The sequence below is a fragment of the Tarenaya hassleriana genome, unplaced genomic scaffold, assembly GCF_000463585.1.
Source record: "Tarenaya hassleriana unplaced genomic scaffold, ASM46358v1 Cleome6, whole genome shotgun sequence".
NCBI classification, from domain to species: Eukaryota; Viridiplantae; Streptophyta; class Magnoliopsida; order Brassicales; family Cleomaceae; genus Tarenaya; species Tarenaya hassleriana.
In genome coordinates, this window is record NW_010968505.1 from 3536184 (window position 1) to 3557729 (window position 21546).

A 21546-nucleotide genomic window follows, 5' to 3' on the forward strand; every position below is an offset into this window, starting at 1 on the left:
TGGTTTGGTATTTTTTTCAAGTTTCAATGATGCAAACCCGAAATATATAAAAATTGATACTAAGATGAAAATTTAAAAGTTCGGGATACCAAAATACTAAAAAAAAACATAAAGTTTGGGTATTTTTTTATTTATGATTTCCCATTCCGATTACCGAATCTAATTTCAGAAAAGCTGGTCCAAGAAACGGCTATTTTGCCAATTATGTGTCTTATTTATTTTAATACGTTGATTTTTATATGCTTATTTTTCCATCTGTATTTTCAAAGATCCATATCTTGATATTGTGACGAATGTGGAATTGGAATTAATATCTACAATCTTGTATATTTTTTTCAGATATCTTGATTTTTTAAATTTTAATTATGGCTCGTTTCCATATGGTAAGTTTGCAACCATTAAAAGAATTTGACCGTTGCAACAAAGTACCAAATATGTAAGATTCTTATTCATATAACATGCACATACATACATACATACATACATACAGTAAAACCATACAAATGTGTATTTAAATAATATGTATATATATATACTCGCATCCAGCTCCTATATTTACCCTTACACCGAGAAAATAATTTGACCGTTGGAGAAGCTCCCCTTTTTCAAAAGAAGGAAAAAGGAGCGCTCAGGAGAAGAGTTTCATCGATCTTTTCTCTCCGACGAACGCAAATCACAATTCCGTCGAAGATTTCGATCGAAACCCAGGAAATGGAATCGCCGCAGGAGAAGAAATCGGGCCTGAATCTGCCGTCGGGGATGAACCAGGCCTCCCTTCGGCTCGAGACATTCTCGAGCTCGTTCCGAGGGATCTCGACTTTGTCTTCACCTTCGAAATCTACCTGCAGCGACCGATTCATACCCTGTAGATCCTCGTCTAGGTTCCACGCCTTCGGGCTGACGGAAAAGGCGTCTCCGGCGAAAGAGGGAGGCAACGAAGCCTATTCAAGGTTGTTGAAATCCGAGCTTTTTGGACCTGACTTCGGTTCTTCTTGTTTGTCTCCTGCAGGTTGTCAGGGATCTGTCGGTTCCCCCATGAGTCCGAGCACGAACATGTTCCGGTTCAAGACAGATCACTCCAATTCCAGTCCTAATTCCCCATTTTCGCCTTCCATTCTCGGCAACAATAATGGCTTCTCCTCCGAGGCGTCTCCCCCTCCTAAACCCTCCCGAAAAGTTCCTAAAACGCCTCACAAGGTAAGCAAGATTCAGATCGGGAAGTGGATCAATCTTTGATGCTTAGTGTAACGTGTTGATCTGGTTGTATTACTTGCCGTGTTCTTCACACGAAATCTGAGAAATCTTGAAAGATCCTCGATTCTTAGCAATTAGCCATTAGTGGAGCCTGAAATATGCCGAGGGGTTGTTCTAGATTTCGGCTTTTTGAAGTGAATATGAGAGATTACTTTGATGAGTTTTCAGGTCTTGGACGCGCCATCGCTTCAGGATGATTTCTACCTGAACCTCGTGGACTGGAGCTCGCAGAACGTTCTGGCCGTTGGGCTTGGAACTTGTGTATATCTTTGGACCGCTTCTAACAGCAAAGTATGTGTCTTAAAGAGACACTTACATTTACCAGATTCAGACAATGTCTTGTTTGTATCAGTTTTGCTGAAGAAACCAAATGAATTGTTTGTCAGGTTACAAAGTTATGTGACTTGGGTCCTAACGATAGCGTTTGCTCGGTTCAATGGACAAGAGAAGGTTCCTATATGTCGATCGGTACGAGTCTTGGCCAAGTTCAGGTATTACGCATCTTCTCATCTCCATCTTTGAGGTTGTTCTTCGATGTATGAGATAGTTATTGAAGATTCTCTGCTGTTTTATTAGGTTTGGGATGGAACACAATGTAAGAGAGTTCGGACAATGGGAGGACACCAGACAAGAACAGGTGTCTTGGCTTGGAACTCAAGGATCTTATCGTCAGGGAGCCGAGACCGAAACATTCTTCAACATGACATCCGAGTTCAGAGCGACTATATCAGCAAGCTCGTGGGTCACAAGTCCGAGGTTTGCGGGCTGAAATGGTCTCACGACGATAGAGAGCTCGCATCCGGCGGGAATGACAATCAGGTATTCGATCAATGGCTGCCATCAAATCACGGGTCTAAAGTTTGCGTCTTTCTGATGATTGATCAATCGAAACGGGTCCAAAGTTCCGGTCTTTCTGATGATTGATCAATCGCTAAGACCAAATCACGGTCCAAAGTGTCTGTGTTTCTGATGTACTTGAATGTTTCGAAACAGCTGCTGGTGTGGAACAATCATTCTCAGCAACCAGTTTTGAAACTGACCGAACACACAGCGGCGGTTAAGGCCATCACTTGGTCCCCTCATCAAAGCAACCTCCTTGCATCTGGAGGTGGAACCGCGGATAGGTGCATCAGATTCTGGAACACAACCAATGGACATCAGTTGAACAGCATTGACACTGGTAGCCAGGTAATAAAGACACCGGCTTTTTTAGGTTGTTTCAATGGTATATGCCTCGGGGGGTTTATGTCTGAAGCTTTTGTCTCGGGACAGGTCTGCAATCTGGCGTGGAGCAAGAACGTGAATGAGATCGTGAGCACTCACGGGTATTCTCAGAACCAAATCATGCTGTGGAAGTATCCATCCATGGCAAAGGTACAAGCTTTCAAATCTTCAGTTCTTTTTACTTGAATCTGGTGCTTCATCAGTCTCATCTCTCTTGGCCCCCCTCCTCCCTGCTAGGTTGCGACCCTGACCGGGCACTGTATGAGGGTACTTTATCTCGCAGTGTCGCCCGATGGCCAGGTTCCACAATCCTCTCTTCTATTCGTTTCCTCTCTTATCTGCATTTTTTTACATTAGCTTTAACTCGGTCTTGTTTTTCTTGAACAAACAGACTATAGTGACAGGAGCAGGGGATGAGACGCTACGCTTTTGGAACGTCTTCCCGTCTGTGAAAGCTCAGGTCTGCGTTCTTTTCCTTCAGTTTCGAGAATCTTTCCGACCGTAATTGTCCGGCTCAGGCTCACGTGATGAATCTGTCTCTTGATGAACTTTTGTGTTTTCAGACACCGGTGAAAGACACAGGTCTCTGGTCGCTAGGCAGGACGCAGATCCGGTGATATATATGTAGCAAGTGAACATCCTTTCTCACTGTAAATATAACACGTGAATTATTGGAAATATTTTTCTATTATTGATGATCGAATGATACAATAGAATATTTTATGTATAATATGTAGGATAAATCATAGCAATATTAATGATAATATTGTAGGAATAATATATTTCTGTATGTTCCCTCAAAATAAATTATTTATGATGAATTCAATCTTGTTACATAAAAACTGAAAATTGAAATTGTGATCGTATTAAACAAAACATCTTTCACGTGATGTTGTGGTTCGAACTTGAGTTGTGGTTTGAACTTGAGTCGGTATTGTACGCTTGATAATGTTTAAAGACCTTGAGAGTTGTATCTCAGATGTGGCACAAAAATGCGATACGACAATGAGGTCGGCAGCGCAAAAAATTGCGGTGTATATAGCGGTGACGTATAATGCGTGGAAATTTAGCAGCAGAACAGGAGATAAGAAAAAAAATGACGCAATATGTGGATCGATGATTGGAGTTTTCTAATCAAAAGGGCTAAAAGCTAGATTTAAAGATCTCACAACGACAAGGATTGGTGTCGATAAACAAACATCGTCGGGGATAAAAAAAATAACACATTGGGTAAGGTTGACTGTGATTATCACAACCGTCGGGGAAAAACAAAGACTAGAGGAAAAAAAGCAAAGGAAAGACAAGACGATTAGGCGATGATACTATTGGTTTTAGTATATTATCATCATCTTCGTCGTCTCTTTCGAATTCGACCAACATTGTTGATGAGAAAAAAATCTAGAACAAAAGTCAAAGGTCTGATATCATAATAGAGAAATGTTTTTCTACTATTGATGATTGAAAGATTATACCCTAATACATAGTAAAATACAATAAAATATTCTATGTATAATATGTAGGATAAATCATAACAATATTAATGATAATATTTTAAGAATAATATATTTCTATAAATTCAGCCTTTTAAATCTGTATTCTTTCTCTTCTTTCTATTTAAAATAGGAAAATGAATATGTGGTTGGAGGAAAATATAGATTTTGAGATATTATTAAAAATAATAATAAGCATAATATTATGTTAAATATTGTATATCATACACAATATTTTTCTACACGAATTTAACAAAATGTGAGATTTTCATACATATATTTTTAATTTGACAAAAAATTACATTTGAATTCAAAATTTCTCAAATATCTACACGAATTGTTAAAATTAATAGTAATTACATACATAATCATCATTTTCATTAAAATTTTCGGATTCTGCTAGCTAATGCACCGACGTGTATAGTAGTTACAACAATTACCTAACTAATGTATTAGTTAATAGAATCCGAAAAATTTTAACGAAAATAATGATTATATATGTAATTATTGTTATTTTAACAATTCATATAGATATTTAGGAAAGGATAAATCGCCAAAAAACCCTGTATTTTTTCCAGATCAACAAAAAAACCCTATACTTTTTTGCTTACCAATTAAATCCGATACTTGGTGTGATTAACCAATAAAACTCTGAACTTTTTAAAAATTCGTCGAAAACCCCCGCGTCTGCCAACTCAAACAAAAATGATGATGTGACAATGACATGGCTTCCAAGTCATGTACACATCATCATAATTATGCCATATCATCATTTTAAATAAAATTTAAATTAAATTTAAATTAATATATATACATATAAATTTATATATATATATATATATAGATTAAAAATAAAATTATTTATAATTAATAAAATACATATACACATAACTACAATATATATGTATATTATAACTAATACATATATATATTAAAATAAAAATAATTATAACTAACATATATACATATAATACATATTAAAAATAATATGTATATATATTAGTTATACATACAACATATACATATTAAAATAAAAGTAATTATAACTAACATCTACACATATAATATATCTATTAAAAATAATATTTATATGTATATATATTAGTTATACATATAATATACACATATACAACTAATATCATCAGTCTCATCTCTCTTGGCCCCCCTCCTCCCTGCTAGGTTGCGACCCTGACCGGGCACTGTATGAGGGTACTTTATCTCGCAGTGTCGCCCGATGGCCAGGTTCCACAATCCTCTCTTCTATTCGTTTCCTCTCTTATCTGCATTTTTTTACATTAGCTTTAACTCGGTCTTGTTTTTCTTGAACAAACAGACTATAGTGACAGGAGCAGGGGATGAGACGCTACGCTTTTGGAACGTCTTCCCGTCTGTGAAAGCTCAGGTCTGCGTTCTTTTCCTTCAGTTTCGAGAATCTTTCCGACCGTAATTGTCCGGCTCAGGCTCACGTGATGAATCTGTCTCTTGATGAACTTTTGTGTTTTCAGACACCGGTGAAAGACACAGGTCTCTGGTCGCTAGGCAGGACGCAGATCCGGTGATATATATGTAGCAAGTGAACATCCTTTCTCACTGTAAATATAACACGTGAATTATTGGAAATATTTTTCTATTATTGATGATCGAATGATACAATAGAATATTTTATGTATAATATGTAGGATAAATCATAGCAATATTAATGATAATATTGTAGGAATAATATATTTCTGTATGTTCCCTCAAAATAAATTATTTATGATGAATTCAATCTTGTTACATTTTATAATATAATTTATAATATATATATATATATATTATAGATATGTATATGTGTTTTATTAGTTATAAATAATTTTATATTTAATATATACATATATATATATATGTATGTATATGTGAATTTAAATGTATATATATTACTTTAAATAAATTATTTAATTTAAAAAATTTATTTGAAATGATGATATGATATAATTATGATGATGTGTGCTGATTTGGAAGCCATGTTATTGCCACATCATTATTTTTGTTTGAGTTAGCAGACGCAGAGGATTTTCGGCGAATTTTTAAAAAAATTTGGATTTTATTGGTTAATCACACCAAGTATAGGGTTTAATTGGTAAGCAAAAAAGTACAGGATTTTTTCGTTGACTTGAGAAGAGTATAGGTTTTTTTGACGATTTTCCCTTTAGAAAATTTTGAATTCAAATGTAGTTTTTTGTCAAATTAAAAATATGTGTATAAAAATATTACATTTTGCTAAATTTGTGATGAAAAATATCATTTTCTCATATTTTTTTATTTCATTTATTAATCTTCCTATAAATATATGATTCAGTTTTATTGTAATATAAGAAGAATCAGAGATATAGTAATAAAAGTTATTTTGTTCTTTTTATATTTGTCTTATTTTGTTTTCGTATTTTATTTTCTATGTGGTATCAGAATATGGTTTGATTTATTCTATATCTTTTTTTATTTTTCAGTCTATTCTTTCTTTTGCGTTTTGTCCAAATCATTCAAAAATGAATAAAAATCCAAGTTCAAACGATGTGCCATGACAAAAAGAAGTCAGAGCTAAAATTCTAAGATAAACAAGATGGTATGACAAAAAGAGTTAAAGTTAGAACTTTAAAATCAAATGAAGTGATTTGAAAATGGTTAATACAATCTAAAAGAACAAATTGGTGTTTATGATTCTTTTTTCAAAAACAATGAAAATATATGAGGTTTTTATCGTATTATCTTTTCAAGATTGATTTTTGCATTCTTTCAAAATCAATCTTGGGAGAAATGTTGAAATATGAAAATGAATATGTGATTGAAGAAAAAAATAGATTTTGAGATATTATTAAAAATAATAATGAGCATAATATTATGTTAAATATTGTCTATCATATTTGTTTCTATTATATATATTTCATTTTTACTTTATTTGTTAATTTTTTTATAAATATGTATTCAGTTTTATTGTAATATAAAAAGAAGAAGAGATGTAGTAATAAAAATAATTTTTTTTATATTTATCTTATTTTGTTTCCGTATTTTATTTTTTTACACTTTCCCATTCTCTTTTTTTTATTGAACTCTCCATAATAGATGAAAAGTAGAAAGAAAGAAGATATATATCAAGATTCATTTGGATGTATATCAAGACTAGAAATCCTAGAAAATCATGATTTTAAAATAGAACTATTTGATGTATTTTTTCCTCAAATTTTGCCAGAAGCTAGTAAAATTTGTTTATAACATTCCCCTTTTCTCCAAACCATAGTTTAAGATGATATATTGATATGAGAAAATGTGGATAAAAATTAAAAGTCCGAAGAACCTTTTTTTAATAAAAATTACAAAATATTAAGTCTGGCTTTACTAACTTTTCAAATTAAAAAAAAAAATTGCTTAACCTTTAAGCAATATTTCACCAGTATAGTACAAAAACTCCATAAATATTAAATTTAAAATTTCAGTCATTTAGTATTATATATATTTTTATATATTAAAAAGTCAAAATAGAAATATGATGTATAAATATTATAAAAATAATGTGCCTACAAGAGAAGATCTTATCGTCTTAAAATGTGTAATTAATTAAAGTAATGGAAAATCTCTCATGTAGACAACGAAAATCCATTTGGATTTTTTTTTTATCCATAAAAGTAAATATAGTTCTGTCCAATTTTGGCAAATATCTAATATAAGTTTGAAATGTTTGCAACTTTAACGTTATTATTTTTTGGACCCTTGTATTCTTTATGTATTTTAAAGCGACCCTGTTATTTAAACGTATCAATATTTGTGCCCATGTGATTGAAATAGTCAACTAATTAGTTCCTCTCGAGTTATCGGAAATTAATGATGCATCAATAAATTATCTGATGAAGACGCCCTTACATTTTATAAATCTATCTAAATAATTTATTTGACTTAAAATAAATACTAAATATGAAATTTCCGAACGTTGTTAGTTATAATTTTCTATGGTTACACCAATTTATCTACAAATAAATAATATGACAACGGAAAAAAATATAATTAAAACGTAATTTTATGGATAACGAGCATTGGTACATACATAAAAATGCATGCAGCATTTTAATTGCTTCTTTTACTTTCTCCATTGCTTCACAATTTTATAAATAATTTCGTATATATATATATATATAATATTATAAATCGAAAACAAACTTCTTTTTTTCTTTTAAACACCTAATTTTCCACGTACACTCCAAAATCATAAAAACCAAAAAAATACGGGGAAAGTGAAAAAATAAAAATTAAAAATGCTCGCACTATCGCGCAAACAGCTCACAAATAAATGTGACGAGAAGCCAAAAAAAAAACTCATCAAACCATCACGAATTGACACCGAAGAGAGAGTGGTGTATGGACGCCGACCAAGAAAGCCACCGTGGTGGCCGTGGACGCGGTCGTGGACGTGGTCGGGGCCGGGGCCGGGGCCGTAGCTTTGGCGGATGGATCCGGCGGCAGGAGGGGGTGATGGAAGTGGATTATACGGAGAGTGAGAGGAACCTAACAAGAGAAGGGTACGAGACATTGATGAGAGTGATTCGGAGGAGGGGGATGATGCTTAATTCTCGGCCCGGCATTAGCGTTGCGGTTTTCGACAACGGCCACCGCCGATACGGATGGCTTTTCCGCGGATTATTCAGGGAGATCATAAACAGAGGAGACATGCACATATGCAGAGTTTCAACAGATGACAACATTGTCGATCCGTTGACGAAATCTCTCCCTTCGTCGAAGCGTGAGGGTCATGTTAGGGATATGGGCATTAGATGTTTAGCAGTCCATGAGTAGAGCTAGTGGGAGATTGTTGGTTTAACGCTCTATGATGAACTGTTGTATGAGCTTTATTATGACACATTTGATGTATTGACACTTATTATAGTTTTATGGATGAGTGTTTGATTGATTACATGTTTGCATACTTTAATATGTTATGAAATCCATGTATTATTATGAACAATACTAAAATCCCTATTCATATATCATTGTGGGAATAATGATGTACTAAGAGTAGTACGATGTGTGATAGATGATCATAGAGATGATCATACGTATTGGATACGATCACAATCATAGGTATTCGTGGTGAACGAAATATTGGATTGACCCACATGCGATTGTCACATGGACTAGCGTCATGACTAGAATCTCATATGACAGTTCCATGATTGGATCCTATGACATGAGGAGTTGCGTACTTTGAACACGTCAAACGTCCTGCGTAACAGGAGGACTATAAAGGCGTGTATCAAGTACGACACGAATCATGTGCTGGATTGTAGATCGTCAAGATGAGATTTGTACCTCTCATAAAAGAGAGAGATATCAATGGACCCCTCGTGTGAGCGAGACTGTAGAAATGTGTGGCCACACTATAGACGAACGTCGTCTATTTCGTACAGTCGAACTCAATGAACGAGAAATCAGTCGAATCAGACAAGTGGTTTGTCCATGCCTTATGTTCGATATATGATATCGTGATGCAAAAGGATCATCAGCCGGAATTATCACTGGCGTTCGTAAGATCACGAACAAACTCTAATCGAGATAGGTAGTCATAGTGTCTTGCTAGAGACTGCCTATGGCTTGTATAACTGAAATGGAGATTTCGGGTTATATTGCTATATCAGAACACACACATAGGAAAGGAAAAACGCGTGAGAAAAGACGAGAAATTCCCGGTACTTCTGGACCGATCGGTCCAGGCGTTGGGAATTATTTATCCTACTCTAATTAGGGTTTTGGGTGAACTAATGCTTTGGGAACGCCTACTAAGAGTTAAAGCTCTATTCCTCAGAGTTTTGAGATCGAAAAACCCAGAGTAAGATCCCAAAACCTTTACGCAAAGAAAATAGTGTTCTTTAGTCCTAACAGACAAGTTCCAACCGTTGTAATCCTTTTCGTCGTGTGGATACGTGTAGAGGGCGAGGCAACCTTCCTGTCTTATGTGATCGGATGAATACATATATCGATTGATATAGTCTCCGGATCGATTGAGGTAAACGTTCTAACGTTTCTACAAAATCATGCATACTAGATTTTAGGGTTTTTCATAAAATTTTTGTTTTACATCCACTGCGCTAACTCTAAAACTGATCTCTGAGGAATCAGATTCGATCTAGAGATCCCAAGAATTCCAACAACGTTATCAAATGCATGTAACAATCCTTGGTGTTAAATAAAAAAGGGAAAATCCCAAAAAAAACACTGGACTTTACAATTTTGACAAAAAAATACTGAACTTTTTATTTTATCAAATAAATATTAAACTTTTTAAGTTTGACAAAATAAACACTTAACTCTTCCACGATTGTCAAAATAAACAAAATGAATGACGTGGCCCAATAAGATGCAAACACGTCAGATTATTTTACTTAGTTTTTTTTACAATCGAAAAAAGTTCATTTATTTTTTTGGATCACTAAAAAAATTGATTATGTAATATCGATAATGTGCAGTATTATTACGATCCAATGGGACAGATGTACAACACCCGTGATCAAGTTATCAGCATGTACGAAGACTTAGGCCTAATTGTCCTTGACGACTGATCTCTCTGCATGGCACTTATAACAATCATCCTTCGAATAATGTTTCACCAAATGAATATATTCTTTTTTATTTGGAATATTTAAATGGATAATAATTTCGTCATCGACACAAAAAATACCGATGATTTGTGTTTACTTTTTATTTCATATTTTGGTCAAAAGACGGACTAAATAAAAACTTTGAATTAAAAAATACAATAATCTTAGACAAGATCTTCATGTTCATGGCCTTCACGTCATTACAATTTCATCATAACCAACAAAGGAAATAATTGAAGAAAAACCAATCACTTGCAAAAGTTATTTTTAAATAAGATGAATGAAGTAAATTAGTTACCGATGGGAATTTTAATAGAAAGAGAACAACTTGATTTACTTTAATTTGGGATAAACCCAAAAAAGCCATCAACTATCTTATTTATGTATTCATTGTTTTATGCACATACAAATCTATTTTTCAATAATTTGATACATTTTTCATTTGGATACGAAATTCTAAAAAAAAATGTTGCCGACAAAAGTTGTATTTCATTAAAAAAATTTATTTTTTTTCAATAAATATTTTTTTTATAGAATTTTGTTTGTGTTTTCTGTTTTAATTTTTATTATTAAGGTCAGTCAAAATAAAACGATTAATGGGATCCACGATTTCTATACCCCCCCCCCCTTCCTTCTCCGCCATTAAAGCTTCTAAGAACTCTGTTTCTTCTTCGTCTAAAAAACAAGCATACTCGCCATGAGGCTCGAAGACTTGCTTGTTCAAAACGGCTCCATGAGACTCGAAGACTTACTTGTCCAAGAAGAAACCCCGGAACACAAAGTCACTCATCATGACGATGATGATGGTGATGATGATGATGATGATGAAGACCAAGGCCATCATCATCACCACCACCAGCAACAAGAAGTAAGCTCGACCGCTCTCAAACACAACTCAAGTCTCATGTGGAAATGTCTGGATGCTGTTTGTTTTCATGGGTTTTGTACTTGGTTTTGGTCCTGAATGATTCTTGAATTCGATATACTGTAATGCTGGTTCGTTTCAGCCTGTGAAATTTGTGGACAGAACAGATGAAGACGAGAAGATGGCTCTGGCGAAGAAGAAGAAGAAGAAAAGTCTTGAGAAAGAAGTAAATACTTTGATAATTTCTAAATTAATTCTGATCTTAAGCCATTTCGGTTTAGAGTTAATGCGTTTATGCGTTAATTAACGCAGGTGACGAAGCTACAAGGAGAGTTGGAAGACGAGCAGGCACTGAACAAGGCTTTACGTGCGATGATGCGTGGTCCAGTGCTTTCTCAGCCCAGACTCTCCCTATTGCTTCTTCCTCCTCAGGCAAGAGAAAGAACAAACGAAACTCGGGTTTTTCAATTTATCGAAAATCTTATGATATATGATGTGTGGTGAACGAACTGAGTTTAGGGGTTTTGTGAGAAAGCTCCGCAGGTTCAGGAGCTGATCGAGGAACTAGCTTCGGTGGAGGCAGAGATTCTCTGTCTGGAAAAACGAGTCTGTGAGCTGAAACTCGATGTATACACGGAAAAGAAAGAATCCGAAGAACGTGAATCCATGGCTTCGTTGCTGAAAGACGGTGATGAAGAGGCCGAGGAAGAACATAGGATGCATCCTAAGAGATTGCAACGACAGAACCACCTACCTTGCGACACAAGCAAGGACTTATTGTCTGATACAAAACCCAGATCCAAGTCCCAGAGTTATGGAAACGTAATGAAGGAAACTATAACAAAGAGTTCTCGTACTGTTTCAATGGGATCAGCCATGGAATTCTCAAGAATTACGCTGTCAAACTTCTCGGGTATGCACAGAAAAAGATCGATCGAGATGACAACGATTCTGGGTTTCCGTCCAAAGCTTACTGACTTTTCTGCAAACTCTTTCTCAGGTGAGCTCAAGGAGAAGAGAGCCGATCAAGCCATGGAGAAGAACTGGAAAGATTCGCCCAACAGTGTATCCGAAGAACTGGTGAAATGCCTGATGGGAATATACTTTGAACTGAGCCTCACATCTCGAGAAAGGGAGGGATCGAATACGGTTTCGAAGCTCAGTCTCTTACACCTAAAGAGCGCATCTTTCAAACGGAAATCTGTCTACGAACACAACGCTTCGAACCTTGATCCTTACGGAGTCGTGACAGGAACATCTGTCAGAGACATTGGACAGTACAAGAACTTCATCCATATCACAAGAAGCTCCGTCGATGTCAGCCGTTTGTCTGACTGCTCGACTTCGATCGTAAATTTGAGGTAAATCAAACGCTGTTTCAACTTCATTCTAAGATCTAAAAACCCTAAAACGCCTGTCTTCTATTTGTTCTTTCTCTCCTAGGGTTTTCTTGGAGAAGCTGAGCAAAGTCGACCCGAGTTTCTTGAGCCACAAGAAAAAGCTGGCGTTTTGGATCAACAGCTACAACGCCTGCGTCATGAATGTACTACGGAACATCCGTGATTTCAGAGCAAATCAAATCGAAATACTGTTTTATATATAATCGTCATTCGCATCTAAGAACATGCAAAGCTGAGATGCTTTCCGTACGATTTTGCAGGGTTTTCTCGAACATGGGCTGCCTTCGTCAAAGGAGAAACTACTTGCCACGCACAGAATGGTACAGTTGGCACACAAAGGAGACCTAACGACGATATATATACAAAACCCTGCTTTTGAATATGGTTCCTGTAACGTTCGAAATGATAATATTTTTTTTGTGGTGTTTATATTATATTACTTATTGTTAAAAAATGTGTATATAATATATATATTGATTGGAATGTAAAGAGAGACGAGATAAGTTATCATTTTCATATGATTGATTAAGCCTTTATTTGCTTTGGGTTTCAGGCAACGATAAACGTGGGAGGGACAAGACTCAACGCCTTAGAAATCGAACAGCTCATCTTGCAGAACCCTTTTGAACACAAAGAACCCGTAAGTATAGTCTCGAATATCCAACCTGGATAGTTCAGCTGGTGAAATGGGGGTGCAAACCACTTGTCCCGCCCCAAGTTCGAATTCCAGAGTGGGGAGGGAGCGTATATTTCAAAGCACATAGCTGGCTTCCGGCCCCGACATTAGTCTGGATTTCGGCCCAGGATGCTCGGTTATAAAAAAAAAAAAGTATAATCTGATATTCAGACCATATTACTGCTGATATTTCATATAAATCGACCGTAAATAATGGGATATATTGTGTTCAATTTGGATCCACCTCTGACTATATATTTACCCGAGTTAAAATTTCGATTTTTTTTTAAATTTTAATGTTGTTTTCTTTATAAATTTTAAAAAAAAGATTGCAGTGGGAGAAAAAGAAATAAATCTGGAGAGACGGTATGGTCTGATGTGCAAAGAACCCAACTTGGTGTTCGTGCTTTGTCATGGAGATTGGTCTTCACCTGCGGTAAGTCAAATTCTCGTAACCAATAATTATAATTAATATCATACATACAAATCATAGACATACATTATACATATATTCTAATCTCAAATGATCATATTTAATCATTGGTAATTTCACCACCGAAACACCAAATTAAATATAACATGTTGTTCATATTTCATATATATATATATAGAGAGAGTTTACTCTCGGTGGTAAAAAACCCTAAAAATATATAATCGTTTTGTGTCATCACAGGTTAGGGTTTACACGTCAGAAGAAGTGGTGAATGAGCTGATCAAAGCAAGAACGGAGTATCTAGAAGCTTCTATCGGGGTAACGAGCAGGCGCAAAATCGTGGTACCACGACTGCTGCATTCCCGTCTTCGGGATTTCACCGAGGACGAGAAATCGTTGTTGGAATGGATTTGCAGCCAGTTGCCGCCATTGCAACGTTGCTTGCAGCTCAAGGAAGCTATGATGGATTGTCTGAAACTGACGACCAGTGTTCCAATGGACAAAGTGTTTGAGGTTCGGCCTCACCATTACGAGTTCCGATACCTTTTGCCCTTGTGATGAAATCATATATATATATATACACGGAAAAACAAATACCAAGAAATTCATGAACATAAAAAGGGTTGAGATTCTTGTTGGGTTGTGGGAAAAATCGCAGGAACAAAGATTGTGTTTTTGTGTTGTAGTTAAGTTTGTACGTTTTGTCCTTTCTTCCCTTCTGCAAGCCCTTTGTAAACTTGTGTCTGTATCATCTTAGCAATGGCAGCAGCCATTAGAGCCGACATTCCAAAGGCATTGATTTTAGGGTTTGATTTATATTAAGACAGGATGAGTAAAAAATCCAGGGAAGATTATAGAGGCAGAAAATATCTCTGAGTGAAATAACCAATATTTATGACCCAAAATTGGGTGATCTAGTCGTGAGAGAACATGTAAAACATGCTTTCACCCTGGATTCAAATCCAAGCGTGGGGATGGGTATTTACCTGAGCTTCTCCGGCCCTCTACGAGATGTAGTTGGATCAAAGACCCGGTGAACTTCCAGATTATAAAAAAAAACCAACATTTATGAAAATTTAGCTTATTATTTTTTTAAAAATAAACAGACTGATATATATATATATATATATATAAGAGAGAGAGAATCATATGTTTTTTCCGCTCTCGGTCGCGGCAAAACAATTCTTAATTTAGTTATTTTATTTTTTAAATTAATTTTAAATAATTATTATTTTTTAAATATTTTATTTTTAATGTTTTTCATTATTTTTTATTTAGTTCGCAAGCGAGACGCCTTATTAACTCGGAGTGGTCTAGAATCTAGATCCAAAATACACTGGCCTACCCCGACCCGGGCCGGCAAGGGCTTTTACGCACCAGTTTTGCCCGATTCCTCTGAGAAAAGGAAGACGAACAGTGCGTCGCCATTTTGCCCCGATCGTGTCTGTTCCTCTCCGAATTTGCCCCGATTCTTCTGAGAAACGACTTTCTGCACTCCGTCGCCATTTTTCGCCGCGCCGTCGAGCAACTCCGAAAATCTGGCTCGACGAAGAATCTTCCGCCGCCTCCAAGTTCGTCTCCTCTCTCTCTTTCTCTGCGAAATTCTCATTTTTTTCCGTTTTCTGAAATGGGTGTCGTTTTGTTCCTGCCAAGGAGCGTGGACCAATTCGTAGGTCTCAGGGAACGACCTAGTTCTTGGTAGGAAGTAGGACCGGTGACAATGGTGAAACTCAAGAGTGTCAGAAACAGAAACCGGGGAATCTGGAACAGGAAAGAGAGATGCCTGAGCTGTTCTGCTTGCAAGGGCTAGACTTAATGAAAGATTGAGAGGAGTGTCTTTGTCCGGTAACAGGTCTGTGTTTATCTCAGCATGCAAAATATTCAACGGTGTTGTTTGGTTGCTTTTGATGATTACCCGATTTCAGTTGAATTCTTATAGCGGAATCAATTTCTCTTGGAAACTCTATTAAGTACTTCAACTCGTGCCGTTAGGACAGAGATGCTTTGGTGTTGTGGATGGATACCATGCTTGGGTATGGAGTTCTGAGAGTAGTCTTTAGAGATTGTGAGAATCTCTCTATCTCTCTCTCTCTCTCTCTCTGCCCAAGGAACGAAGAAGAAGAGTGGTTGTGTCCGGATTTGGCTTATAGTGAGCTGGTTTTTCTGCTTCGTTGTGTGCTGTGCTGAATCTATTTCTCGCTAGTTTATCAGCCGACCAATCCCAGATTTTTTGTGCTCTGTTTTTTTTCCTTTTCCTGAAACATTCGCAGGATGTTTGTTTTCACTTTTACCGAAACTCCTAGGGCTGTAATGCAGTTTGAGTTGTATTGTTGTATTAGTAAGATTTGTCTGATAGAAGAGTGTAAGGTTTGTGGATGTTGATTTAGGCTTTTAGCTTTGCCAAAGGAATGAAGATATGGTTATCTTACCAAAACATATCTATTATCTAGGCAATAGCGCTTGGTTCTCTAACATTTGGTTATACATTTGTAGTAACAAGAAAAAAAATGGTGGCAAGCTCAAAGAAATGTGAGAAAAAGTTGTACAATAACCTGAAACGTGGAAGGCTAGAGGTGAAAGTCTCTTCCAAGACTTTCATATGCCCGTTTTGTCCAATGAATAAGAGGAGGGTTTGTCTGTACAAGGACCTCCTTCAACACGCTTCTGGAGTCGGTAATAGCAGCTCCAAGAAAAGAAGTGCAAAACAGAAGGCAAGCCACCGTGCTCTTTTCAAATACCTTCAAAACGATCTGGCAGATTCCGCCACTCTATCAAACCCTCATGAATTTTCGGAGGATGGCGAAAGATTCGTGTGGCCTTGGAAAGGTACATTACAGTTTATAAAATAAATCCTAATGGGTGTTTGCTATAGAATTACAAGCCTATGACTAAGTAACAAGACTTGCTTGTTATCTACTTTTGTTTATGGACATAACCACTTGCTAAGTATTATACTGTGCCCCAAAAAGAAAAAAAAAGGGTTATTGTTTTTTTTGTATTGAATCTCTGTCACAGTATTGGTATGTATGAGGTCAGCTCTACTAACAGGACTTTCAATTTGTGCTGGAGTAGGCATCGTGGCTAATATCCCGATATCAATGACACAAGATGGCCGGTGGGCTGGGGAAAGTGGATCAAAGCTTAGAGATGAATTTATTCAAAGAGGATTCAGTCCAGTCAGGGTTCGCACATTATGGGATGACTACGGTCATTCAGGAACCGCAATTGTGGAATTCGACAATTGCTGGAATGGGCTTAACCATGCTTTGCAGTTCGACAAAGCTTATCAGGCAGATGCTCAGGGGAAGCTAGATTGGCTGAGAGAAGGTGAAAAATCAGGCCTTTATGCATGGCTTGCTCGTGTCGATGATTATAATGGGCATAGTATAATTGGAGAAAACCTGCGGAAGATGGGTGACCTCAGAACTATCACTGGGCTGATGGAAGAAGAGGCCTGGAAAGAGCAAAGGCTTGTACAGAATCTGATAAGAATTGCCCAGGATAAAGAAAGACACAGGAAGGCATTAGAGAACAAATTGTCAAAGACATCAACAAAACTGAAGCATGCAACTGAGGAGAAGCAAAAGCTTCTCCATGATTATAGTGAAGGTGTGTTTTTTAGCCAAGCTTCGAAGTGCATCTTGTTATGGAACTGCTTTATTTGGTTAGCATTTTGCTGAGAGCCCCTTGTAGCATCAATTCATCCATTGAGCTATACATTGCCTCATTGGTCATAAGGGGAAGTGTAAAATTACTGGATCATGTTTTGTTTCGTGTTATAATTTCTTTGAGTTTTCATAGAGCTGAAGAAAAGACAGGAAAGAGCGATGGTTCACTCTCATGTGATCTTTGGCAACCATGAAAAACAAAAGATGCAACTGGAGGCTCAAAACAAGGAGCTTGAAATCAAATTACTGGAGTTGGCAAAGCGTGAGATGGAAAATGAAATAAATAGAAGAAAAGTGAAGGAAGAGCTTGAAGAGGTATACACTAACTCAATTCTGGTTCAATTCCTCTCATTTTTATCGGGCCTGGAATAAAGGCTCATTTGAGTAATTAAACTTTTATTTCCTTCTTCTTCCTTCAGATTGTCTATAAAAATAGGTTTTTTGAACTAACTGACATGGAAAAACAAACAGCCGATGAGGACGTGAGAAAATTAGCTGAAGATCAGAAGGTTAGAGTTCTTTAAAAGGGTGGTATCTAGCTTCATGTTACCTTTGGAATATGTGATATGAGTATAGTCATGTTCATTTACCCCAGAGGCAAAAGGAAGAGCTTCGTGAGAGAATAATTGCACTGGAAAGACAACTGGACCAGAAAGAAGCCCTCGAGTTAGAGATCGAAGACTTAAGTGCACATGTGAACGTTATGGTGTGCTTGGCATTCAATGGTGATGACGGTGTGAAGATCGAGAATTTGCTCAGAGATCTAAGTGAAAAGGGACGAGAACTCGAAGAGTTGGATAAATTCCACCAAGAACTTATCATAAGAGAGCGGGAGAGCAATAACGAGCTTCAAGAAGCACGCAGGGAGCTGATAAATGTAAGCAACATCTACATTTTCTCTTGAACAACCTACTTGCTGGGCCTTTTGCATGTAGGGAGTTTACCTTAACATCCGTAATACCCGAGTTATGTGATTCTTCGACTGATTTCAGTTAATAATTCATTTGCATTGCAGACTCTGAAAGACATGAATTCGTACATCGGTATTAAGAGAATGGGGGAGCTCGACAGCAAACCGTTCCTGGAAGCAATGAAAATAAAATACAATGAAGGAGAAGCAGAAGACAAAACATTTGAAGCTTGCCAGCTCTGGGAGGAATATCTTAAAGACCCAGATTGGCATCCTTTCAAGCGGATCAAGGTCGATAACGGGGACAGAGAAATGGTACGCCTTTCTTATATAACACTGAATCTAGTCTTCATAGGGACACAATCCTTACATTACAATTTTTTTTGCATTGTTCTCAAACTCATTATCATCTTGGATTGATTATAGAGAAGTATCGATACATGTAACTTCTCGTGTTCTTAGAGATGCACACTCCTGCGTATATGCTCATACAAATCCCTTTTTTTTTTGTGCGTGTTTATGCATGGCCGCATCATTTTTGTCATGTTTGATCTTTTTTTCAAGCCTGTTGTTTCCTCTGTTAGGAAGTGATAAACGAGGAGGAGGAAAGGCTGAGAGAATTGGAGAAGGAACTGGGGAAGGATGTGTACAGTGCAGTGGCCAAGGCCTTGGTGGAGATAAATGACTATAACCCCAGCGGAAGGTACATAACCTCAGAGCTGTGGAACTTCAGACAGGACAGGAAGGCTACATTAGAAGAGGGGGTCATTTGTCTGCTGGTGCAGCTGAATAAAGCCGCACGTCAAAGAGAGATGGCTCACAGATGATGTTATTTGTAAACCCTCTTTTGCTACCGTTTCCTGAATCCAGCCTTTAATTAATCCATAAGAATTGTGTGTTGTGTAGCCATGAATAAGCATAATCTACATTTTTTTTTTTTTTGTAATGATTGGATTACAGATTTCAGTAGAATCTTATGAAATTTTAGAAAATTAGAGGGTATTGTAATTTTTTTTTTAATAAAATATCATATATCAATATCAAAACTAGATAAAGGGTTGCGATTAGATTTTTCGTATTTTGTTAAAGCAATTTCAATTAAATCAATCAATTTTTTATGGTGTGAAAATCAGTTGAGCCCTTAAACCAATTCTGTTTTCAATAGATTTAGATCTTGAATGCGGGGATTTTTGAAGTTTTTAAAGTCCAAAAACAAAATAAAAACATCATTCAAGTTTTTACAAAATTATTTTTCCTAAAAATTTAGAAAACCATTTTATTAAAAAAATCAATGAAAAACCAAAAGCTATTTTTTTTAGTATTCAAATATTATAAAATCTAAAAGCCAAAAACCAAAAACTAAAAACCAAAATCCAAAAACTAAAACCAAAAACCCAAAATAAAAGTATCTCCATTCAAAGCCTTATTTCCTATTTGTGGAAAATATCGACGCACCTGTATTGTGATACCACTACTAGGGGTGGGTGGGCGAACGGTCGGTTACGAGTTAATCGGTTACGGTTATTTCGGGTTTGGTTATTTCGGGTTATTAAAACTCATAACCAAACAGTTAATTAATTTTATTCGGTTCGGTTTTCGGTTCGGTTCAGCTCGGTTTTGTCTATTTAAAACTATAACCAAATAAAGATTCGGTTCGGTTCGGTTTCGATTCGGTTATAATATTAAAAAAATCAATTCATTTATAATTAAAAATATTCAAATAAAATATAATATAAAATATTATCATAATTATTTTAACATATAAAATAATAATATCTAAATTTATATTTTGATATAAAACTATTAAATAAATAAAGATCGTTTTTTTCTAATGTTTATATCACACAAACTTTAAAAACAATGATAAAATGCATTTAAAATATAATAAAACAATGATTAAATCAAGAATATAAGCATTCGTATATGTATATAAATATATATAAATGAATATATATAAACATTTCGGTTCGGTTCGGTTCGGGTTCGTTTAATTCGGTTTATAAAAATTTATAACCAAACGGTTAATAATTTTTAATCGGTTCGGGTTCGGTTATTTCGGGTTTTAAAAAATTGTAACCAAACGGTAATTTAATTTTATTCGGTTCAGTTCGATTCGATTATTTATCGATCGGGTTCGATTCTGTTATTCGGGTTCGGTTATTTTGTCCGCCCCTAACCACTACAGAAGAAGATTTCGTAACAATTATTGACATTTACTATTGGTAACCGTGTATTATATATATATATATATATTATGATGACTTACATGCGTCAGAAAATTAAATATGAATCTCGAAGTGACGTACACCGTGTAAAGATCACGTGATTTTTATTATAGAAAGTTTGTATTTGCATAATTTTTAATATATCGAATTAAAAGAATCACCACAGATATCACATGCATCATACTTTTGAATTGTGTAAGTTTTAACAATAAGCAAATTCTTTATAATTTCTAGGTAAAATCACAGATAAATACCTGTACTTTTACAAAACTCCCAGATAAATACCTATACTATAAAATTCCCAGATAAATACCTATACTTTTCAAAAGTCCCATATAAATACCCATACTTTTAAAAATTTACCAAATAAAACATATATGGTTGACGGCGTTTAACGTGTCACTGTTCAACGGTAAAAAATCGATGATTCAGCTTTATTAAATCCGACTAAGCATCCACATGTTTTGCCACGTTGGACTAACTGGTTCATTAATTAATCGGATCGGTTTAACAAAAAACCTGAAATCCGGTTTGGTAAAAAAAATGGAAACCCTAGATTTTTATAATTCTCATCCTCTTCCCACGATTCAGTGGCTTTCCATTTTTTCCATCTCCCCAGTCCTCTCACTTTCTCCTCTCTGTTCCTCATCGGCTTTCTCCTCTTCCTCGAGTCGTCGCTATTCTTCACCGCCGGCCTATCTCCCGCGTCCTACCTCGTCGGTTCTTAGGTAAGTGTGAATTCCATTTTCAAAATTTTAGGGTTTATGTTTCTTAGATTTCA

General features: G+C 35.8%; 3 protein-coding genes and 1 long non-coding RNA gene across 4 annotated transcripts; all 4 read left to right on the forward strand.

The window, feature by feature from the left end:
- The first annotated feature begins 551 nt into the window (after positions 1–551).
- Positions 552–3260, forward strand: LOC104799338 (protein FIZZY-RELATED 3). The gene is made up of 9 exons (XM_010521799.2): positions 552–1197; positions 1423–1545; positions 1641–1745; positions 1831–2073; positions 2248–2442; positions 2527–2628; positions 2716–2778; positions 2870–2938; positions 3042–3260. Exons 1-9 carry the CDS (start codon positions 712–714, stop codon positions 3093–3095), a joined length of 1440 nt encoding a protein of 479 aa, XP_010520101.1. The 5' UTR covers positions 552–711; the 3' UTR covers positions 3096–3260.
- Positions 3261–5120: 1860 nt separating this feature from the next.
- On the forward strand, positions 5121–5692 carry LOC104799339. Its single transcript, XR_769560.2, has 3 exons — positions 5121–5210; positions 5302–5370; positions 5474–5692. It is a non-coding gene; the product is annotated as an uncharacterized LOC104799339 (long non-coding RNA).
- Positions 5693–11277: 5585 nt separating this feature from the next.
- LOC104799340 lies at positions 11278–14761 on the forward strand. Its single transcript, XM_010521801.1, has 10 exons — positions 11278–11456; positions 11596–11679; positions 11766–11885; positions 11997–12366; positions 12454–12814; positions 12897–12996; positions 13114–13173; positions 13407–13493; positions 13858–13965; positions 14203–14761. Exons 1-10 carry the CDS (start codon positions 11286–11288, stop codon positions 14518–14520), a joined length of 1779 nt encoding a protein of 592 aa, XP_010520103.1. The 5' UTR covers positions 11278–11285; the 3' UTR covers positions 14521–14761.
- Positions 14762–15288: 527 nt separating this feature from the next.
- Positions 15289–19542, forward strand: LOC104799341 (protein INVOLVED IN DE NOVO 2-like). The gene is made up of 9 exons (XM_010521802.2): positions 15289–15533; positions 15616–15814; positions 16456–16788; positions 17035–17571; positions 17764–17945; positions 18050–18139; positions 18226–18507; positions 18646–18855; positions 19125–19542. Exons 3-9 carry the CDS (start codon positions 16470–16472, stop codon positions 19365–19367), a joined length of 1863 nt encoding a protein of 620 aa, XP_010520104.1. The 5' UTR covers positions 15289–15533; positions 15616–15814; positions 16456–16469; the 3' UTR covers positions 19368–19542.
- Positions 19543–21546: the final 2004 nt, after the last annotated feature.